At 41.4% G+C, this 16,967-nt stretch overlaps 1 protein-coding gene across 13 annotated transcripts in view; it reads right to left on the bottom strand.

The window, feature by feature from the left end:
- The window catches only part of LOC147121275 (AT-rich interactive domain-containing protein 1B-like), a 673,710-nt gene that overhangs the window by 86,586 nt on the left and 570,157 nt on the right, over nt 1-16,967 (bottom strand). For 10 of the 13 annotated variants that reach the window (XM_085981504.1, XM_085981501.1, XM_085981503.1 and 7 more), the window contains 4 exons: nt 9,796-9,908; nt 9,066-9,230; nt 5,624-5,830; nt 3,465-3,669 (listed from right to left, as the gene is read on the bottom strand). In XM_085981504.1, coding sequence (XP_085837630.1) covers nt 3,465-3,669; nt 5,624-5,830; nt 9,066-9,230; nt 9,796-9,908 — 690 coding nt within the window. The remainder of the gene's footprint in view (nt 1-3,464; nt 3,670-5,623; nt 5,831-9,065; nt 9,231-9,795; nt 9,909-16,967) is intronic. The other 3 variants (XM_085981510.1, XM_085981506.1, XM_085981509.1) reach the window with 1 other exon arrangement.

Raw genomic sequence — 16,967 nt, 5'->3', positions numbered from 1 at the left:
CACTGATCCCTGTGGCACCCCACTAGTTACCGTTTGTCAACCAGAAAATGACCCATTTACCCCGACTCTGTTTTCTGTTAGTTAGCCAATTCTCTATCCATGCTAATATATTACCACCAACCCCGTGAGCTCTTATCATGTGCAGTAACCTTTTATGTGGCACCTTATCGAATGTCTTCTGGAAATCCAAATACACCACATCCACTGGTTCCCCTTTATCTACTCTGCTTGTTACATCCTCAAAGAACTCTAGCAAATTTATCAAACATGATTTTCCTTTCAAAAAACCATGCTGACTCTGCTTGGCTGTATTATGATTTTCCAAATATCCTGCTACTGCTTCCTTAATAATGGACTCCAACATTTTCCCAATGACAGATGTTAGGCTAATTGGTCTATAGTTTCCTGCTTTCTGTCTCCCTCCCTTCTTAAATAGGGGCGTTATATTTGCGGTTTTCCAATCCGCTGGGACCTCTCCAGAATCCAGGGAATTTTGTTGGATTGCAACCAATGCATCCACTATCTCTGCAGCCACTTCTTTTAAGACCCTAGGATGCAGGCCATCAGGTCCAGGGGACTTGTCCACCTTTAGTCCCATTATTTTACTGAGTACTTTTTCTTTAGTGATAGTGATTGTTTTAAGTTCCCCCCTCCCTATAGCCCCTTGATTATGTATTATTGGGATGGTTTTAGTGTCTTCTACCATGAAGACTGATACAAAATATTTGTTCAAAGTCTCTACCCTTTCCCTGCTCCCCATTATTAATTCCCCAGTCTCATCCTCTAAGGGACCAACATTTACTTTAGCTACTCTCTTCCTTTTTATATACCTGTAGTAGCTCTTACTATCTGTTTTTATATTTCTTGGTAGTTTACTCTCATAATCCATCTTCTCCCTCTTTATTATTTTTTTAGTCGTCCTTTGCTGGTTTTTAAAAATTTCCCAATCCTCTGGCCTCCCACTAATCTTGGCAACATTGTATGCCTTTGTTTTCAATATGATACCATCCGTTACTTCCTTAGTTAGCCATGGATGGTTCTCCCTTCTCTTAAAGTCTTTCCTTCTCACTGGAATATATTTTTGTTGAGAGTTATGAAATATTTCCTTAAATGTCTGCCATTGCTCATCAACCGTCTTACCTTTTAATCTATTTTCCCAGTCCACTTTAGCCAACTCTGTCTTCATACCTTTGTAATTGTCTTTATTTAAGATCAGGACACTGGACTGAGACCCAACTTTCTCACCCTCCAATTGAATTTGAAATTCAACCATGCTATGATCACTCTTTCCTAGAGGATCCTTTACTATGAGATCATTTATTAATCCTGTCTCATTACACAGTACCAGATCTAAGATAGCCTGCTCCCTGATTGGTTCCACAACGTATTGTTCTAGAAAACCATCCCGGATACACTCTATGAACTCTTCCTCGAGGCTACCTTGGCTAATTTGATTTGTCCAATCAATATGAAGATTAAAATCGCCCATGATTATTGCTGTAGCTTTCTTACAAGCCTCCATTATTTCTTGATTTATACTCTGTCCAACAGTGTAGCTACTGTTAGGGGGCCTATAGACTATGCCCACCAGTGACTTCTTTCCCTTATTATTTCTTATCTCCACCCAAACTGATTCTACAGCTTGCTCATCTGAGCCAATATCATTTCTCACTACTGCACTGATCTCATCCTTTATTGACAGAGCTACCCCATGTCCTTTTCCTTTCTATCTAGGAGGGGGAAGGAAGAAAACTGGTGGAAAGAGGAAGGAAAAATAGGGCAACAACGTTGTCACAGACTACTGACTGTATGACACAATGCCGCTGTACAAATCCTGACTGACCTGACTCTCTCAATTTCTACAATCAGCTGTTTTTTAATGCTAGCCAGGCTAGGCATAGTAGAACTCCCGTCTGTTTTTATTACCAGTTTCGGACAGTTTATAAAATCAGGACAATCAGCAGCAGGCCCCACTGTTATCCTATGCCAGCAATCCAGAGGTCGTAATCAACCGCGGTCTTGATTTCAGCCTGAACAGCAGCAATAGAATAACTTTAAAAAAAAATCATATATACATTAGAACTCCTTGATCTAACATTCCAAACAGACATTATTCCTGCCCAAATTTCACAACAAAGATCAGCTAAGTAAAAAGCTTGGACATCCTAATTACATCAAATTTAAAGTAATACAGACATTTTACCATGGGGTTTTCTCTGAAATTAAATTACTTTAAAAGTTTTTGCCAGATGTTGACATGGCTGCAGTTTCAAATGCAGTAGTAATTTTTAAACCGTGAAACCCTCGCAATATGTAACAAGCATGATTTCTTGGCTGAAAGAGAAACTTGCTACAGATGTCTATCAATACTGATTTGTAAACAGCTGCCAAGAGGCGCACAAGAGCAGTCTGTGGTGATCGTCATTCAGTCTGCTCTCCCTCACTATGGGGTCCACTGATGGCATGACTATGACTAGAGAGTTTGGGTGCAAAGTCAGTCAAATAAACATTTGATGGAGGCTGCACAGGTATTGAAACAATCTGAAGGGGGGAAAAGTGTACATTTAAAAGAGGGAATCTCACATCCCATACTTTTAAAATGAATCACCAGGAAAATGCTTCTCCAATCCAATATTTCCATGCAGCTGATTTGACACAATCTCCCTCTTTTAAGGCATATGTTTAAAAGATATTCAGATGTTACGAGATTCAAAGACAAGGGAGTACAGCTCATGAATTGAAACTCGTCTGTGGTTTGTTTTCTGTGATTATCTATCTCAACAATAGAGAAAATGGGCTTGTTTCAAATGAGGAGCCACTGCAAAATGCATGAAAACATCAGCTATTTGTTCTGTTTCCATTCATCTCAGTGAACATGAATTCCACGTGTGTTTTGAAACATGGCCAGATGCAGCAGGTGTCAGCTTTGTGTTCTTGTTAACAGGGAAACAAAGTACACATTTATCATTCTCCCTGGCCTCCACACCAGGAAACCTTTTCACGGAGCCAAAACTATCGAGCCCACTGCACCTGCAACTCAAACACATGAAACATTAACCTGCTTCCAATCATGTATATTTGTAGAGCACTTCATCACTGCCTCCAAACTCTGTGTTTCTATTGAGGGCTAAAAAATAAAATACCAAACATACACACACAGTGTGACGCCCTAAACCTTTGTTCAAAAATAATATTCCTACCTTTGACAATTAGTTCAGCATCTGTGACAATATGAGCCCTAAAGGGAATATAGTTTCAAAATATTTAATCGTAATTTTCTTGTTTGAAGGCTGAGAAGGAATGCAAGTGTGCCCACACTGTGTTGTCATTAAACAAATAAGCAAGAGTTATAAGCTGTCAGTTCTGAAGAGGTTTTTCTCTGTAGTTTACAAGCAAAGTGCATTTAAGCCAACACAATGGAAATATTGTAGCTTTAGCAGGATACAGTGCTATTTAGTACTCACCAGGAGAAGGCGGTTGTATCTTAGGCTGTTTTTTGGATTCGCCAGAACTGAACATCTCAGGAGGGGGCTCCTCTCCACGTTCAATCTTGCATTCAAAGGCAAACAGGTACTGAATGTACTGCTTCTTTAGTGAGCTGGCTGCACTGCTCGACGTACCTACGCTCAGGGACGTTGCCAGCTCACGCCATTTTTTGTTTTTGTTAACCTAGGGAGATCATGTTAAAATCATTCAATGAGAATCTGATCGAATATTGTCAAATAATTACAGCATACCCTCATGATAAATCACAGTAGAATCTGAATGACAATATTCAACTGATTGCGCACTTCAACTTTCTAACCAGCTTTTATCACTTTTGAGGGTTCAAGGCATCTTCGTAAAAGGAATTTAGTTCACTGAAAGTTGGGTTGGGGTGGAGCTGAGACAAGTGGGGAACAGAAACAGTAGAGAGAACATATAGCTCAAGAGTCACAACTTGGAGAATTGCAAACTCCAGCAACCTAAAATTTTGATTCACCTGAATGAGTATAGTCCTATTTGGAATGCTGTAAGCAATGGGGTTCTCTATTTTTGGGGGGGAGGGAATAGGAGGAAACAGGCAACTGACTATATATTCTCTTGAATGAGTATAGATGCACAGAAGCGACAGAACATCTGACCTTCAAAGTCTGTGGGGCGGCCGGGGCGTTCCTTTCCAGTTTTATCTTTATATTCCATTATTTATTAGTCAATTCATTCTCAATTTGTGCATTTGGGAAATCTTGAAGTGAAAATGAACATATAGGCCTGGAGTTTCCACGTGATTTTTGCCCAGATTATCAGCTTAATCTGGGCAGAATCGAATTAAATAGCGGTAAAGATCATGGAATTTTAAGCGTAAGTGAGTTGCGTCGTAATCACTTTACGTTGGAGTATCCAAGATCGTTTACGCTGGATCAAAAGTCCATTCGACTGAAGCAGTCACTGCCCACGTCCCCAGGCTGGAATGCTGAGTTTCTGCCGATTGCACAGGTGTTCATCAGATTGCGCCCAGAACTTGGCCGCACAGGCACCCATAGTCACATGAATCCAGCGTTAATCACCTGACCTGCAGTGACCAGCAGTCAATTGAAGCCTGACCCAGGTCTGTTATTCCTGTTGCTGTTACTTTAAAATATTTTAAATTCAGTTTAAATTCATTCAATTGATCTGCCCTTGGTACATCAAAGACCTGTGACCAGCAGGCAATTGAAGCCACACAGGTGTGTATTGTTCTACTGCAGTAATTAGTTAATTGAAGACAGCAGTGACCAGCCAATTGTTAAATGTCTTACCTTATGATCTTCAGCCTCACTCTGGAGGGAATTTTTTTTTCCCTTGCCTTTTCTACGACCCCACCCAGCACCTTGAGGCCCCATTAGTCCTGTTCCAATCATGAATCGATTACGTTTGATTGCGCTGATTCATGGGAGATTTTACGTTAGGCTAATGAGTTTGTGTGGAAACTTCAGCGTAACTTCACCTCAGCAAAACTGCGTATTGTCTAGCTCATTCTGGGCACGTTTTACCAATTGTGCCCCTAGCAGAAATTCCACGCCATAATTCTCGAGACATTGTTGTAATGAGGCTCAACATCACACCAACATACAAATTAATATATACATAGAAATCCCCAAACTCCAGAGAATTCAATATAATACTAAGTTATTTAACAGAAAGCTGCAATGAACATATTGTACAAAACAATAAGTAACAATGATTGGTCTGAACCTAGTTCTTAGTGGGCACAGATCCACAGCAAGAATAAAAGCTGCCCGTAATTAGCAAAATGCTGGTTTTTATTTCAGAGAGATTACAAGATGGCAGTGACATCTACCTGCATGTACTGATGCTATTGCAGTGGTCAAGCGACCAGGAGGCAGCATTGGCAAAACAAGCCTTGAACTCTGAGTTTATATCTGGCCCATTTCATATACTGCAGCAAGATTCTTTGAAACATCTTCGAATCTTTCACTGTAGCATTGTTATTTAGTTAGGGTTCAAATTAATGGACAGGCAATTCTCCACAAGTTTAACTTTCATCAACATGCAAAAAACCACATTTAGCTGCAACAATGTCCAAGCCAAAATAAATAATTTTGAACCGCCCACAGGTACAACTGTATTTCTCAGTACCTACCTGTGCCAGACCACCGATTTCCTTAACACAGATGTAAAGCCGGTAAAGGTCCAATGGCTTTTTGCCCACAGCAGGTAAAGTGGCCACTGGCGTCCCTCTCTCCTCCATGAAGGACAGATAACGGTCGATCCACATCTTGCGTTCCTGCTCGTTCCCCAGCTCGTACAGCTTGGTTATCTTCTCACCAGTTGTGGAAGAGTTTGATTTCTGCAATGAGCAGGCACAACAAAGCAGGAAATATGAAGAGTCCTTTTTCTAATTAAAAAAATTGTGCTATTCCTTGAAAAAAACAAACAGTAAGAAATGAAGGCTACTAGTTCTGGCACACACAAACTAAACAGTCTATTATTGTATTTCAATTCTAATGCTCAAAGCTCTCATATTTCATCGGTATAACAACCAGAGCTTCAGCTCAGTGATTTGGATGTGTGGCCACGGACCAAACAAAAATCTTGCATTGTCTGACACAAACAAAGTACAAGTTTTGACCATACACTTATCCGTCTATACCTGTTCACCATCCAATCATGTTACCATCATGTACCTACAAATATAACCAGTCTCACTCCAGCAAGCTGTTTTTCTAGTTTCAGATCACAACAGAAAATCTGCCATCTTATTTTCTTTGTCACTGAGCTGGAGTTCTGATCTGCTAGGCCAATTAAGGCAAATGCAATGTTGATTTTTTTTGTCAGGCATGCACTGTGGCTATCTGATCTAATAAAAGTAGAGTAACAGTACTTGTAGAGTAACAGAGTGAACTGTAGTAGATTATTGGACCATTCAGAACCAATTAAAGGGGCAGAAAGTAAAAATGCCTACATGTTTAATACTTCATGGTAGTTTCAGCTGGTCAGATGATTAATCCAAGATGTGAGTCCAATATGTTCTTTTAATGCATTTTTACAATTGATTCTTTTTTGTTTTACAAAAAGAGAGCTGCCCCATTAAAAACATTATTTTTAAAAATGATTTTCACCCAAGATTCAAGTTGGAGATATGAAGCTGATTATGTAATATTTGATGATATCACCATCACTGAACAAAGAATAATACGACTATTTTAAAAACGATAGTTCAACACACTTTAAAAAAAATACAACATAACATTTTAATCAGCATAATCTTCTCCATAATCCCATTCAAGAGCTTTCTCCTTTAATGGCATATAAGTTTTTCTCCAAAACAAAGGACTGTCTCAGTTCATCCTGAATATTTTCATTATACATCAAAATCTACTAATGTAGGATTGTGAGATTTAGACCTGAACAAAATTATTTATTCCCCTCCTCTCCTGAAGGCAACAACTCCTGCAGAAATTCAGTTCCGCTGGCAGTACCTCATCCAAGTGACAAATCTACAAGTGAGGTAATCTACTTCAAGGTGAGGTGAGGTCCAGCAGGCTTTTCTAGCGTGGAAAGCATTGTAGCTGAGACTAACTCGGATTATCCCTGATGTCTACACATGTGAATTTTCCAGTGGGCAGCATGCAGCAGATACCCTGGCTGATTTTCCCTTCCTCGCGTGCAATGGGCTACGTCCAATTGTGGTGCCCAAAATGCTGCCACAGCTGAGATCAACTGTCTCAGCACAGACTGGGAAATCAAACCTATGACCATCTTCTCTGTATGATTTAGTGTTAGACTAGGACGTAACTTTACTCAATAGACCATTGGAGCTCCAAAATTGATTTAACATACACTATGGACATCCAGAAGGCATTCAACAAGGTTCCACGTAAGAGAATTTTAACAAAAATGGAATTGGAGGCAACCTATTGGCTTGGATAGGAAACTGGTTAGGACGTAGGAGACAGAGTAGGGATAATGGGTATGTACTCAAATTGGCAGGATATGACTAGTGGTGTCCCCCAGGGATCTGTCCTAGGGCCTCAGCCTTTCACGATATTTATAAATGGCTTGGATGAAAGAATACAGAGCCGTGTATCTAAGTTTGCTGACGACTCTGAAGTTACGTGGCACATTAAGTAGTGTAGATGGCAAAACTGTGGCAGATTGCTTTCAATGTGGGAAAGTATGAGGTCATCCACTTTGGACTAAGGAAGTTAGATCAGAGTATTTTCTAAATTGCGAGAAACTAGCAACTGTGGATAAGCAGAGAGACTTAGGGGTCCAAGTACAGAAATCACTAAAAGCTAGTGGACAGGTACAAAAATAATTTAAAAACCTCATAAATGTTGGTCTTTATCGCAAGAGGGCTAGAATACAAAGGTGTGGAAGTTATGTTACAGCTGTACAGAGCTCTGGTTAGACCCCATCTAGAATATTGCATTCAGTTCTGGGCATCGCACCTCAGGAAGTATATATTGGCCTTGGAGGGGGTGCCGCAGAGTCACCAGAATTATACCGAGGCTAAAAGAGGTAAATTATGAGGACAGGTTACATATACTAGGCTTGTATTCCCTTAAATATAGAAGATTAAGGGGTGATCTAATTGAAGTGTTTAGGATGATCAAAGGTGTTAATAGGGTAAATTGAGAGAAACTGTTTCCTCTGGTGGGGGAGTCCAGAACAAGGGGGCATAATCTTAAAATTAGAGCTAGGCAGTTCAGGGGTGATGTCAAAAAGCACTTCTTCTCACAAAGGTTAGTGGAAATCTGGAACTCTCTCCCCATAAAAGCTATTGAGGCTAGGTCAATTGAAAATTTCAAAACTGAGATTGATAGATTTTTGTTAGGCAAGGGTATTAAGAGTTACAGCTCCAAGGTGAGTAGATGGAGATAAGATACAGATCAGTCATGATTTAACTGAATGGCGGGACAGGCTCGAGAGGCTGAATGGGCTACTCCTGTTCCTATGTTATGTAGCTGAAAGGGGATAGGAAGTGCACCTCAGATACACAGCTTTTATAATGATCTTTTGAGTGGGAACCTGCACCGGGAGCTGGCTCTCAATGTTTATGTTGTTAAATCTGGTATCTGTAGACCAAACTTGTAGACCCAGTTTTATCTGCAAAGGTTTACATTCCCCCAGTACAAAGAGGAATGATGATAAAGTGTCAGAAAATATCCACTTTCATTTTCTATTTTCATTCGTTTCATTGATTTAAAAACCTATAATTACACAAAATAAATATGAAATGGGTTTCAAATTAAAAAAATACGCAGAATTTTAGGTCAGTTGAACATTTATATTTTTACGAGTATTCAAAAAAATTACTCTTAGCCTTCAGTCTGTACACCTCGAGAACATTTCTAAAGGTGCGGTGGTCCACAGTTAATGTCATGATTGGCTGCCATTCTCTCCTGGGAAGGAATTTGATACAGCAACACTCATCATGAAAGTTAATTGCTATTCAGCTGTTACCACAATTAGAAGGTTATGACGGGAATTCAAACACATTTTTTTTGTCTTAAAATGATTCTTCAACATAGCACACAAACATTACAAAACATACAGGTTAATAAAACAGAGCCACTTACGGGGCTTGACGGAGTCTTTGGCCAGCCTGGGCTGCTAATGCTATCACTTTCATCTCCATGCAATGAGGAGATGCTAGTAGAGCTTGGGGACATGGGGGAAGGGATTGGCAGGTTGCCTGGGGTAGGGGGCTGAGAAATACCCTGGGGCTGAGAGCTGTAGCTATCCTGTGGTAGAGGGACAAAAATACAACAAAGGCAGGACAAGGTTCATTCAAAAGAAGAAAAAAAAGTTACATAAACGAAATCTACATTTGTCCAACTTTAACTTATGGATAAAAACAATTACATATCATTTATAATCAGTATAAACTTGGAAAATTGCTGGATGCTTCGCTGAGCCGCCATGCTTAATTTTAAGCTTATATGAGATGCTTAGCACAGGAGTTTTCCCCATGAAGGAAGCCATTTACCCAGTTTTACAAAAAAGTCGGGAAAGCAAAATATTAAGTATGCTTTTGCTGCTGCTGCACAGGAAGCCATAACTGGAGGCAGAGAAAACGGCTGCAGTTTATAAAACCAGGCAAGAGTCTCTCTACCACCTTAAAGCCAAATTTAACCACTGTTTTAAGTGCCTTTAGAACCAGTAACTTTCAGATCCACATAGGATGGAGGGATAGGACCCACAAATGGAGATGACATGCAGAAAGTAGAAAATAGAGGCTGAAAACCAAATGATGGAACATAGCAGACTTGTTCAGCCGAACCAACACCATCCGTGCTGGAGAAATACCTTAGACTTGCTCTCAGTTGGAGGGAGTCCTTCTTCTTTGATGTCCATTTTCTGAGTTATTTGCAGTTTGGAATCGCTCTGTGTCATCATGTCTGCTCCAAGACCCATTGAAGCTATTCACAAAAACATTTTGGGCAACTAAAATTAATCCTAAAAAGTATATGCAAATCTCATTCAAGCTTAATGCTGGTAACTAACAGACAGGGACAAACACACATAGTTGCATAGTGGTTAGCACTGTTGCCTCACAGCGCCAGGGACCCGGGTTCAAATCTGGCCTCGGGCGACTGTCTGTGTGGAGTTTGCACATTCTCCCTGTGTCTGCGTGGGTTTCCTCCGGGTGCTCCGGTTTCCTCCCACAGTCCAAAGATGTGCAGGTTAGGTTGATTTGGCTATGATAAATTGACCCTTAGTGTTGGGGGATTAAATACGTGGGGTTACGGGGATGGGGTGGGATGTGTGTCGGTGCAGGCTTGATGGGCCGAGATGGCCTCTATCTGCACTGTGGGGATTCTGTGATTCTGTGAAACACACATAGTTGTCACTTCAAATATACCAATACGAAACTTAGAACTGAGAGTATAAAAGGATGGAAAAATACTTTAAAAAGGAACAGGGTTGTCAGGGTAGTCTGATTGTTCCTTGCACATGCTTCCTCACCTCTTGAAAATCCCATTTCAGTCTATTCAGTGATTTTCAAAATGCATATACACAATATACAGTTCATGCCAGTTGTAGATTTGAACCAGTTTTTCTAAACCATGTTTGCGTTTTACATTCAATTTGAACATTTCGGGCTAGAAATTTAGTACATTTGCACCTCTCATTGGGCGCAAATGACATTTCTCCCAGGTGCTGCACCGCTAAATTCAGTGGGTGATTAGTGGCGCCAGTAACCGGTAGCGCCCCTCTGTGCAGGCGATGACAACGTCATCACCATGTGCAGCGCCCCATTTTTGCCCCGCCTGCAAAATTGGCCCGCGCCCCCTGAATCTGCACTGGGTGATGACAGCGACCAATTCAGGGGGCGGGAACGGAGCGGCATGAAGCTCGCGAGGTGCTAAGTAAAGGGGAGGTGGCGGGCAGGGGAAAAAAAAAAAAAAAAAAAGTCTGATTTACTTGTCGCGGCCCGTTGCGTCTTTGAACGCGGGGTCCATGCCGCAATCTGGCAGCCCGGCACCCCTCGAGTCCCGGGCTGCTGGCAAGGCACCCTGCTCCCCGGTAATCCAGGTAGGGCCCTCGCAGAGGTTTGGGCTTGGGCCCTCCCCTTTAATGAGGGGAAGAGCCCTTCCATGCGCCGGGGCTACGTGGCCCAGTGCGTAACGCTGCAGAACGCCTGATATTCGGGGTTAGCGCACTAAGAAGGAAGTGGAGCGCTTGAGTTAGCGCTCCACCTCCGTCTTCAGGCGCTAAAACTGAAGTTAACGATCGCCGGCGCTATTTTTCACCGGGCACTAGCGCCCAGGCAATGTTAACAACCCAAAATGGTCACTAACAAATTTTCCCCCTGTAGGCTCCCCTCACAATTTAATGGGGAAAAAAAACCAACTGCACTTATAAAATTATCGCGAGCCTCAAAAATCCTGCTTTAAATGGATTTCTTTTTAAAATGTTAACAAATAAATGTTCCTGTTTGTAAGTAAAGATGCTCACCATTTGTTTACACTCAGCTTACATGTATAACAATACTGATGCTATCACGCCATCTGCACCTATAAGTAGACTTCAGGTTACTGAACTTTTTTTTTTAAAATTTGAACCATCTTCTTGTCTGGGAGTGATATGGATTAAGTAAACTATGATTTATGTTCTCACAGTGTCCAGTGACCAAATGTTTTAATTCCAAATACTATCCTGATCCAGTAGTTTGTTTAAATGGACTGTATTTAAAGTATGTAGGCTGTAGCATCATGGTGCATAAACAGCAGGCCTGGACTATCAGTTTTTAAACAGTGTCATGTCCAGAAGATATCAATCTAGTCTGGTACATACAAACTTGGTTAATGGCTTAATTTCCATTATACTTGTGCATTCAATTTAATTTCTAGAACCACAGGTGGCAGGATATGCAACAAATTGCTCTGAAATATCTACTTTCATCTCTGGATTAATGCATTGCTGTGGGTTCAAAGAACCCATCAACAGATGACAAAATGTTGTTATACTACACACTTATGAACTCTCCCTTAGTTTTCATTTTAGCTCAGTGGTCCCTACCAAAATTCAGCTAGGCACCCCTGTGCAAGATGGTACCTCTCATTATGTGGGTGACAGTCCATATAGGAGGAAAGATAGAATTAACTTGCATTTCAAAAGGCACTTTGTCTTCAGGATATCCCAAAGCATTTTACCATCAATGGATTACTTTTAAAATGCAATCAGTCGTTAGGTGGATAAAAACAGTAGCCAATTATCACACATCAAGATTCCAAAAACAACAAATAAACGAATTACCAGATTTTAATTGAAGGAAGGATGTTTACTCAGACATAGAAAACTCCCTACTCTTCTTTGAATAGTGCCATGTGATCTTTTACAGCTACCTGAGCAGGCAGATGTTTGTTTCATCAGCAAGGTGGCACCTCTGACAATGTAGCACTTCCACAGTACTGCAACGCTAGCCTAGATTGTCTTTAAATCCTAGTGGGATTTAACCTTCTCACTCAGGTGAGAATACTACCAGCTGAGCCAAGTCAACAACTGGAAGGGAAAAATTACACTTAGCTCACCTGCAGCATTATAGAATCACAGAAACTTACAGCACAGAAAGAGGCCATTCGGCCCGCCATGCCTGTGCTGGCTCTTAGAAAGAGCAGTCAAGCTTAGTCCCACACCTCTGCTTTTTGTCCAGAACCCTGTAAGTTCCTCATCCTCAAGTACCTGTCCAACTTCCTTTTAAAATTATTTATGGAATCAGCTTCCACCACCTTTTCAGGTAAAGCGTTCCAGATTCAGACAACTTTGAGTAAAAAAAATTCTCATCTCTCATCTAGATCTTTTGCCACTGTGCTAGTTTGTCACCGAATTTACTGGCACTTTCAGTAGCAGCGAACAAGTTCACAGGCCAGGCCAAGCCATTCTCCTGGATGAAGGGCGAGAAGCTTTTGTGTGGAAGAATTCAGGATTTTTTTTTAAATGTCACGAAGCTGTCATAGTGATGCTTAATGCCATCACTGAAGCAATCCATAGTCAGCACTTCAATTAGTTGCATAATGAAGACCCGTTCAGATAGATAAGATGTAGAGTAAATTGTTTGAACAGATCAAGTTTCTTTAAATTTATTTATCATTGTAAAGTTTTTGTATCAGATTTTGCATGTCATTTTATTACTGGGCTGAATAATTTTGGTTAAAAAAAATAAAAATGTTAAAATGTTTAGAGGAAGAGAAGAGTTAGGTGATTATGCATAAGTTAGTCTAGAGGTGGCACTGTGGTTCAGTGTACTGCGTGGATGGCAGTGAAGAGAGGTATTTTAGCTCAGGCACCATATTATATATTTTAAAAATACACACACACAAAAGCAAACAGAGTTATGCCAGCAATAATCCCTTTGCTGACTGGGACTGAGTTATAGTGACAAGAAGGAGACCCGAGAGGTAGGAGGTGAATAAAGTGTTGAAGGGGATGGCTGCACACATCAGACGTGTATATATTGTAACAACTTTGGCTTCTACATGACAAATATTTCAGCTGTAAGTTGAAAAGTTTGTGTGTTTTTAAGCAACTTAGATAACGGGAAGTCTAAAGGTTTAGTGAAGCCACTGCCATAGAGGTAGTGCCAAAAGTATTTTATATCTAGTACAAAGCAACTCACGTATGCCCACAATGCATACTGGAGAGAACACAGGTAAGTGTCAGTGTGGTTTTGGCAGACTTTACCCTGAATCTGTAGGGATGTTTACTGTATTGGCAAACTGTTGCCACACAGCTTGCCAGCTTATTCGCCAGAGCCTTGCTCTCTAGCTGGTGTAATTAAAATTAATTATTTTGTAAAACATGTTCATACACAGGTGTGTAGTGTAATCATTTTGTAGTGGCTAATCTGTGAATGGATTTTGCATTAGTTTTATTTTGTCTTCCTTTCAGATTTTGGCAGAATGCTGCATTTCTTCATCACCTAATGTGAGCATGTCATGCAAGGATGGCGCTGTACTGTAGGAAACATGTCTGTTACCTCTGGGAATGAATACAGGGAAACAAATAAATTACATGAAACCCCAAGATACAGTGGGATCCTGAAGAATTTACTGCACAAACTAAACTAGGGCTGTACCAATCAATTCATATGGAGTTGACTCGGGCTGTGCCAATCAATTCATATGGAGCTGACTAGGGCTATGGCAATCAACAACAACAACAACTTGTATTTATATAGCGCCTTTAACATAATAAAACGTCCCAAGGCGCTTCACAGGAGTATTATAAGACAAAAAATTTGACACCAAGCCACATAAGGAGAAATTAGGGCAGATGACCAAAAGCTTGGTCAAAGAGGTAGGTTTTAAGGAGTGTTTTAAAGGAGGAAAGAGAGGTAGTGAGGCAGAGAGGTTTAGGCAGGGAATTCCAGAGCTTAGGGCCTAGGCAACAGAAGGCACAGCCACCAATGGTTGAGCAATTATGATCAGGGATGCTCAAGAGGGCAGAATTGGAGGAGCGCAGAGATCTTAAGGGGTTGTGGGGCTGGAGGATGGGCGAGGCCATGGAGGGATTTGAAAACAAGGATGAGAATTTTGAAACCAAGGCGTTGCTTAATCGGGAAATGTAGGTCAGAGAATACAGGGGTGATGGGTGAACGGAACTTGGTGCGAGTTAGGACACGGGCAGCCGAGTTATGGATGACCTCAAGTTTACGTAGGGTAGAACGCGGGAGGCCAGCCAGGAGTGAGTTGGAATAGTCAAGTCTAGAGGTAACAAAGGCATGGATGAGGGTTTCGGCATCGGATGAGCTGAGGCAGGGGCGGAGACGAGTGTTGTTACGGAGGTGGAAATAGATGGTCTTAGTTATGCCGCGGGTATGTGTTCGGAAGCTCAGTTCAGGGTCAAATATGACAGCCAAGGTTGTGAACAGTGTGGTTCAGCCTCAGACAGATGTTACGGAGAGGGATGGAGTCAGTGGCTAGGGAACGGTATTTGTGGCGGGGACCGAAAACAATGGCTTCGGTCTTCCCAATATTTAATTGGAGAAAATTTCTGCTCATCCAGACAAGCAGTCTGACAATTTAGACTGTGGAGGGGTCGAGAGAAGTGGTGGTGAGGTGGAGCTGGGTGTCGTCAGCATACATATGGAAACTGACACTGTGTTTTCGGATGATGTCGCCAAGGGGCAGTATGTAGATGAGAAATAGGAGGGGGCCAAGGATAGATCCTTAGGGAACACCAGAGGTAATGATGCGGGAGCCATAAGAGAAGCCATTTCAGGTGATTCACTGGCTACGATTAGATAGGCAAGAATGGAAGCAGGCAAGTGCAGTTCCACCCAGCTGGATGACAATGGAGAGGTGTCAAAGGCTGCAGACAAGTCAAGAAGGACGAGGAGGGATAGTTTATCTTTGTCACAGTCACAAAGGATGTCATTTGTGACTTTGCCGAGAGCCGTTTTGGTACTGTGGCAGGGGCGGAAACCTGATTGGAGGGTTTCAAACATGGAATTGTGGGAAAGCTGGGCACGGATTTGAGAGGTGACAACATGTTCAAGGACTTTGGAGAGGAAAGGGAGGTTGGAGATGGGGCGCTAGTTTCCAAGGACGGAGGGATCAAGGATTGGTTTATGAGGAGAGGGGTGATGATGGCAGATTTGAGAGAGGGGGGACAGTACCTGAGGAGAGAGAACTGTTAACAATGTCAGCTAACATGGGAACCAGAAAAGGAGGTTGAGTGGTCAGCAGTTTAGTGGGAATAGGGCAGAGGGAGCAGGAAGTGGGTCTCATGGACAGGATAAGCGCAGAGAGAAACTGGAGAAAGATGCGAGTTCAGGGCTAGGGCAGGGGGGAACCTTAGAGGAAGTTTAGGCCAGTGGGCTAGGGGAAGGAAGGGAAGTGGCAGAGGCAGCTGAACGGATGGTCTCAATCTTAGAGTCAAAGAAGTCCATGAGCTCCTCACACTTGTCGGTGAGGGTGGAGGAGACAGAAAAGAAGGGTTTAAGAAGACGGTTAGCAGTAGAGAATAGAAGCCGAGGTTTATCTTTGTATTCCAGAATGATTCTAGAATAGTGAGCAATTTTGGCAGACTCTCGAGAGCAGGACCCGATAATGCTTTATGTGGTCCAGCCATCAATTCATACGGAGTTAACTAGGGCTGTGCCAATCAATTCATATGGAGTTGAAATCCTGTCACACACAAAACAAAGCTTTGGTTTTAATTCAAGTTGTGCCATTGCAATAAAATGTTAGTTCAATCTGATTCAGTACTTCACCCCCACAAAGGCAAGACTTCTTATAACCAAGATTTTGAAGAAGCCAGGGCCACTTTGTTGGGGGAGCTGGGACATGATCCTTCATTATCTTCTAGGGTTTTGAAAATTATGACGGGAATAACACTACTGGCAGCACCAATTAGCATACGTGGGACAACTGCTGGCAAATTGAAATCTAATGGACATACAAGTATAAACTGCAGATTACATGACATATAACAAGCCTTTCCTGGAACATTTGTTTAAATTCAAATTTGCTAAGAGCAATTTTGTTCCATGTACAGATTTTACTCATTCTTATGCAAGCAATCTATTCATCTCTGAAACAAGCTTTATTAAAAAAAAAATCTAGTGTAAGCGTTGCAACGGCAAGAAAACCAGGGTTACCAAAGAGGTTTAACTGCTAACTTTCAAATAGACTTTACTGTGGTTTTTAGTTTGTACTTTATTGGTTTCTCCACTAAAAACATGTGGTCAACAGTAGCATATACCCAAATTATCAGATCCCTCATCAATTAGTAACAGTGCTGATGAGCATAATTCCTGATTTAGGGTTACCACAGGCAAGGTCTCTCGTTGGCAAATTGAACCTGTTCTCAACAGGAATCTGCCCGACAATTAAACCATCACAGACACTGCACAACTTCTTGATTAAATACATGCTTAGTGCCATTCATAGTAACATTCCAATCTTATGCTGAAGATATCTAAAACTGATTTAGATACTCCTTTTAATCTAGTATCTCTATTTTACTAGCAT

This window comes from Somniosus microcephalus, chromosome 3 (assembly GCF_052327205.1).
Source record: "Somniosus microcephalus isolate GS21.2 chromosome 3, FLI_Smic_1.0, whole genome shotgun sequence".
Taxonomy (NCBI): domain Eukaryota; kingdom Metazoa; phylum Chordata; class Chondrichthyes; order Squaliformes; family Somniosidae; genus Somniosus; species Somniosus microcephalus.
This window is presented reverse-complemented; position numbering and strand designations above follow the sequence as displayed.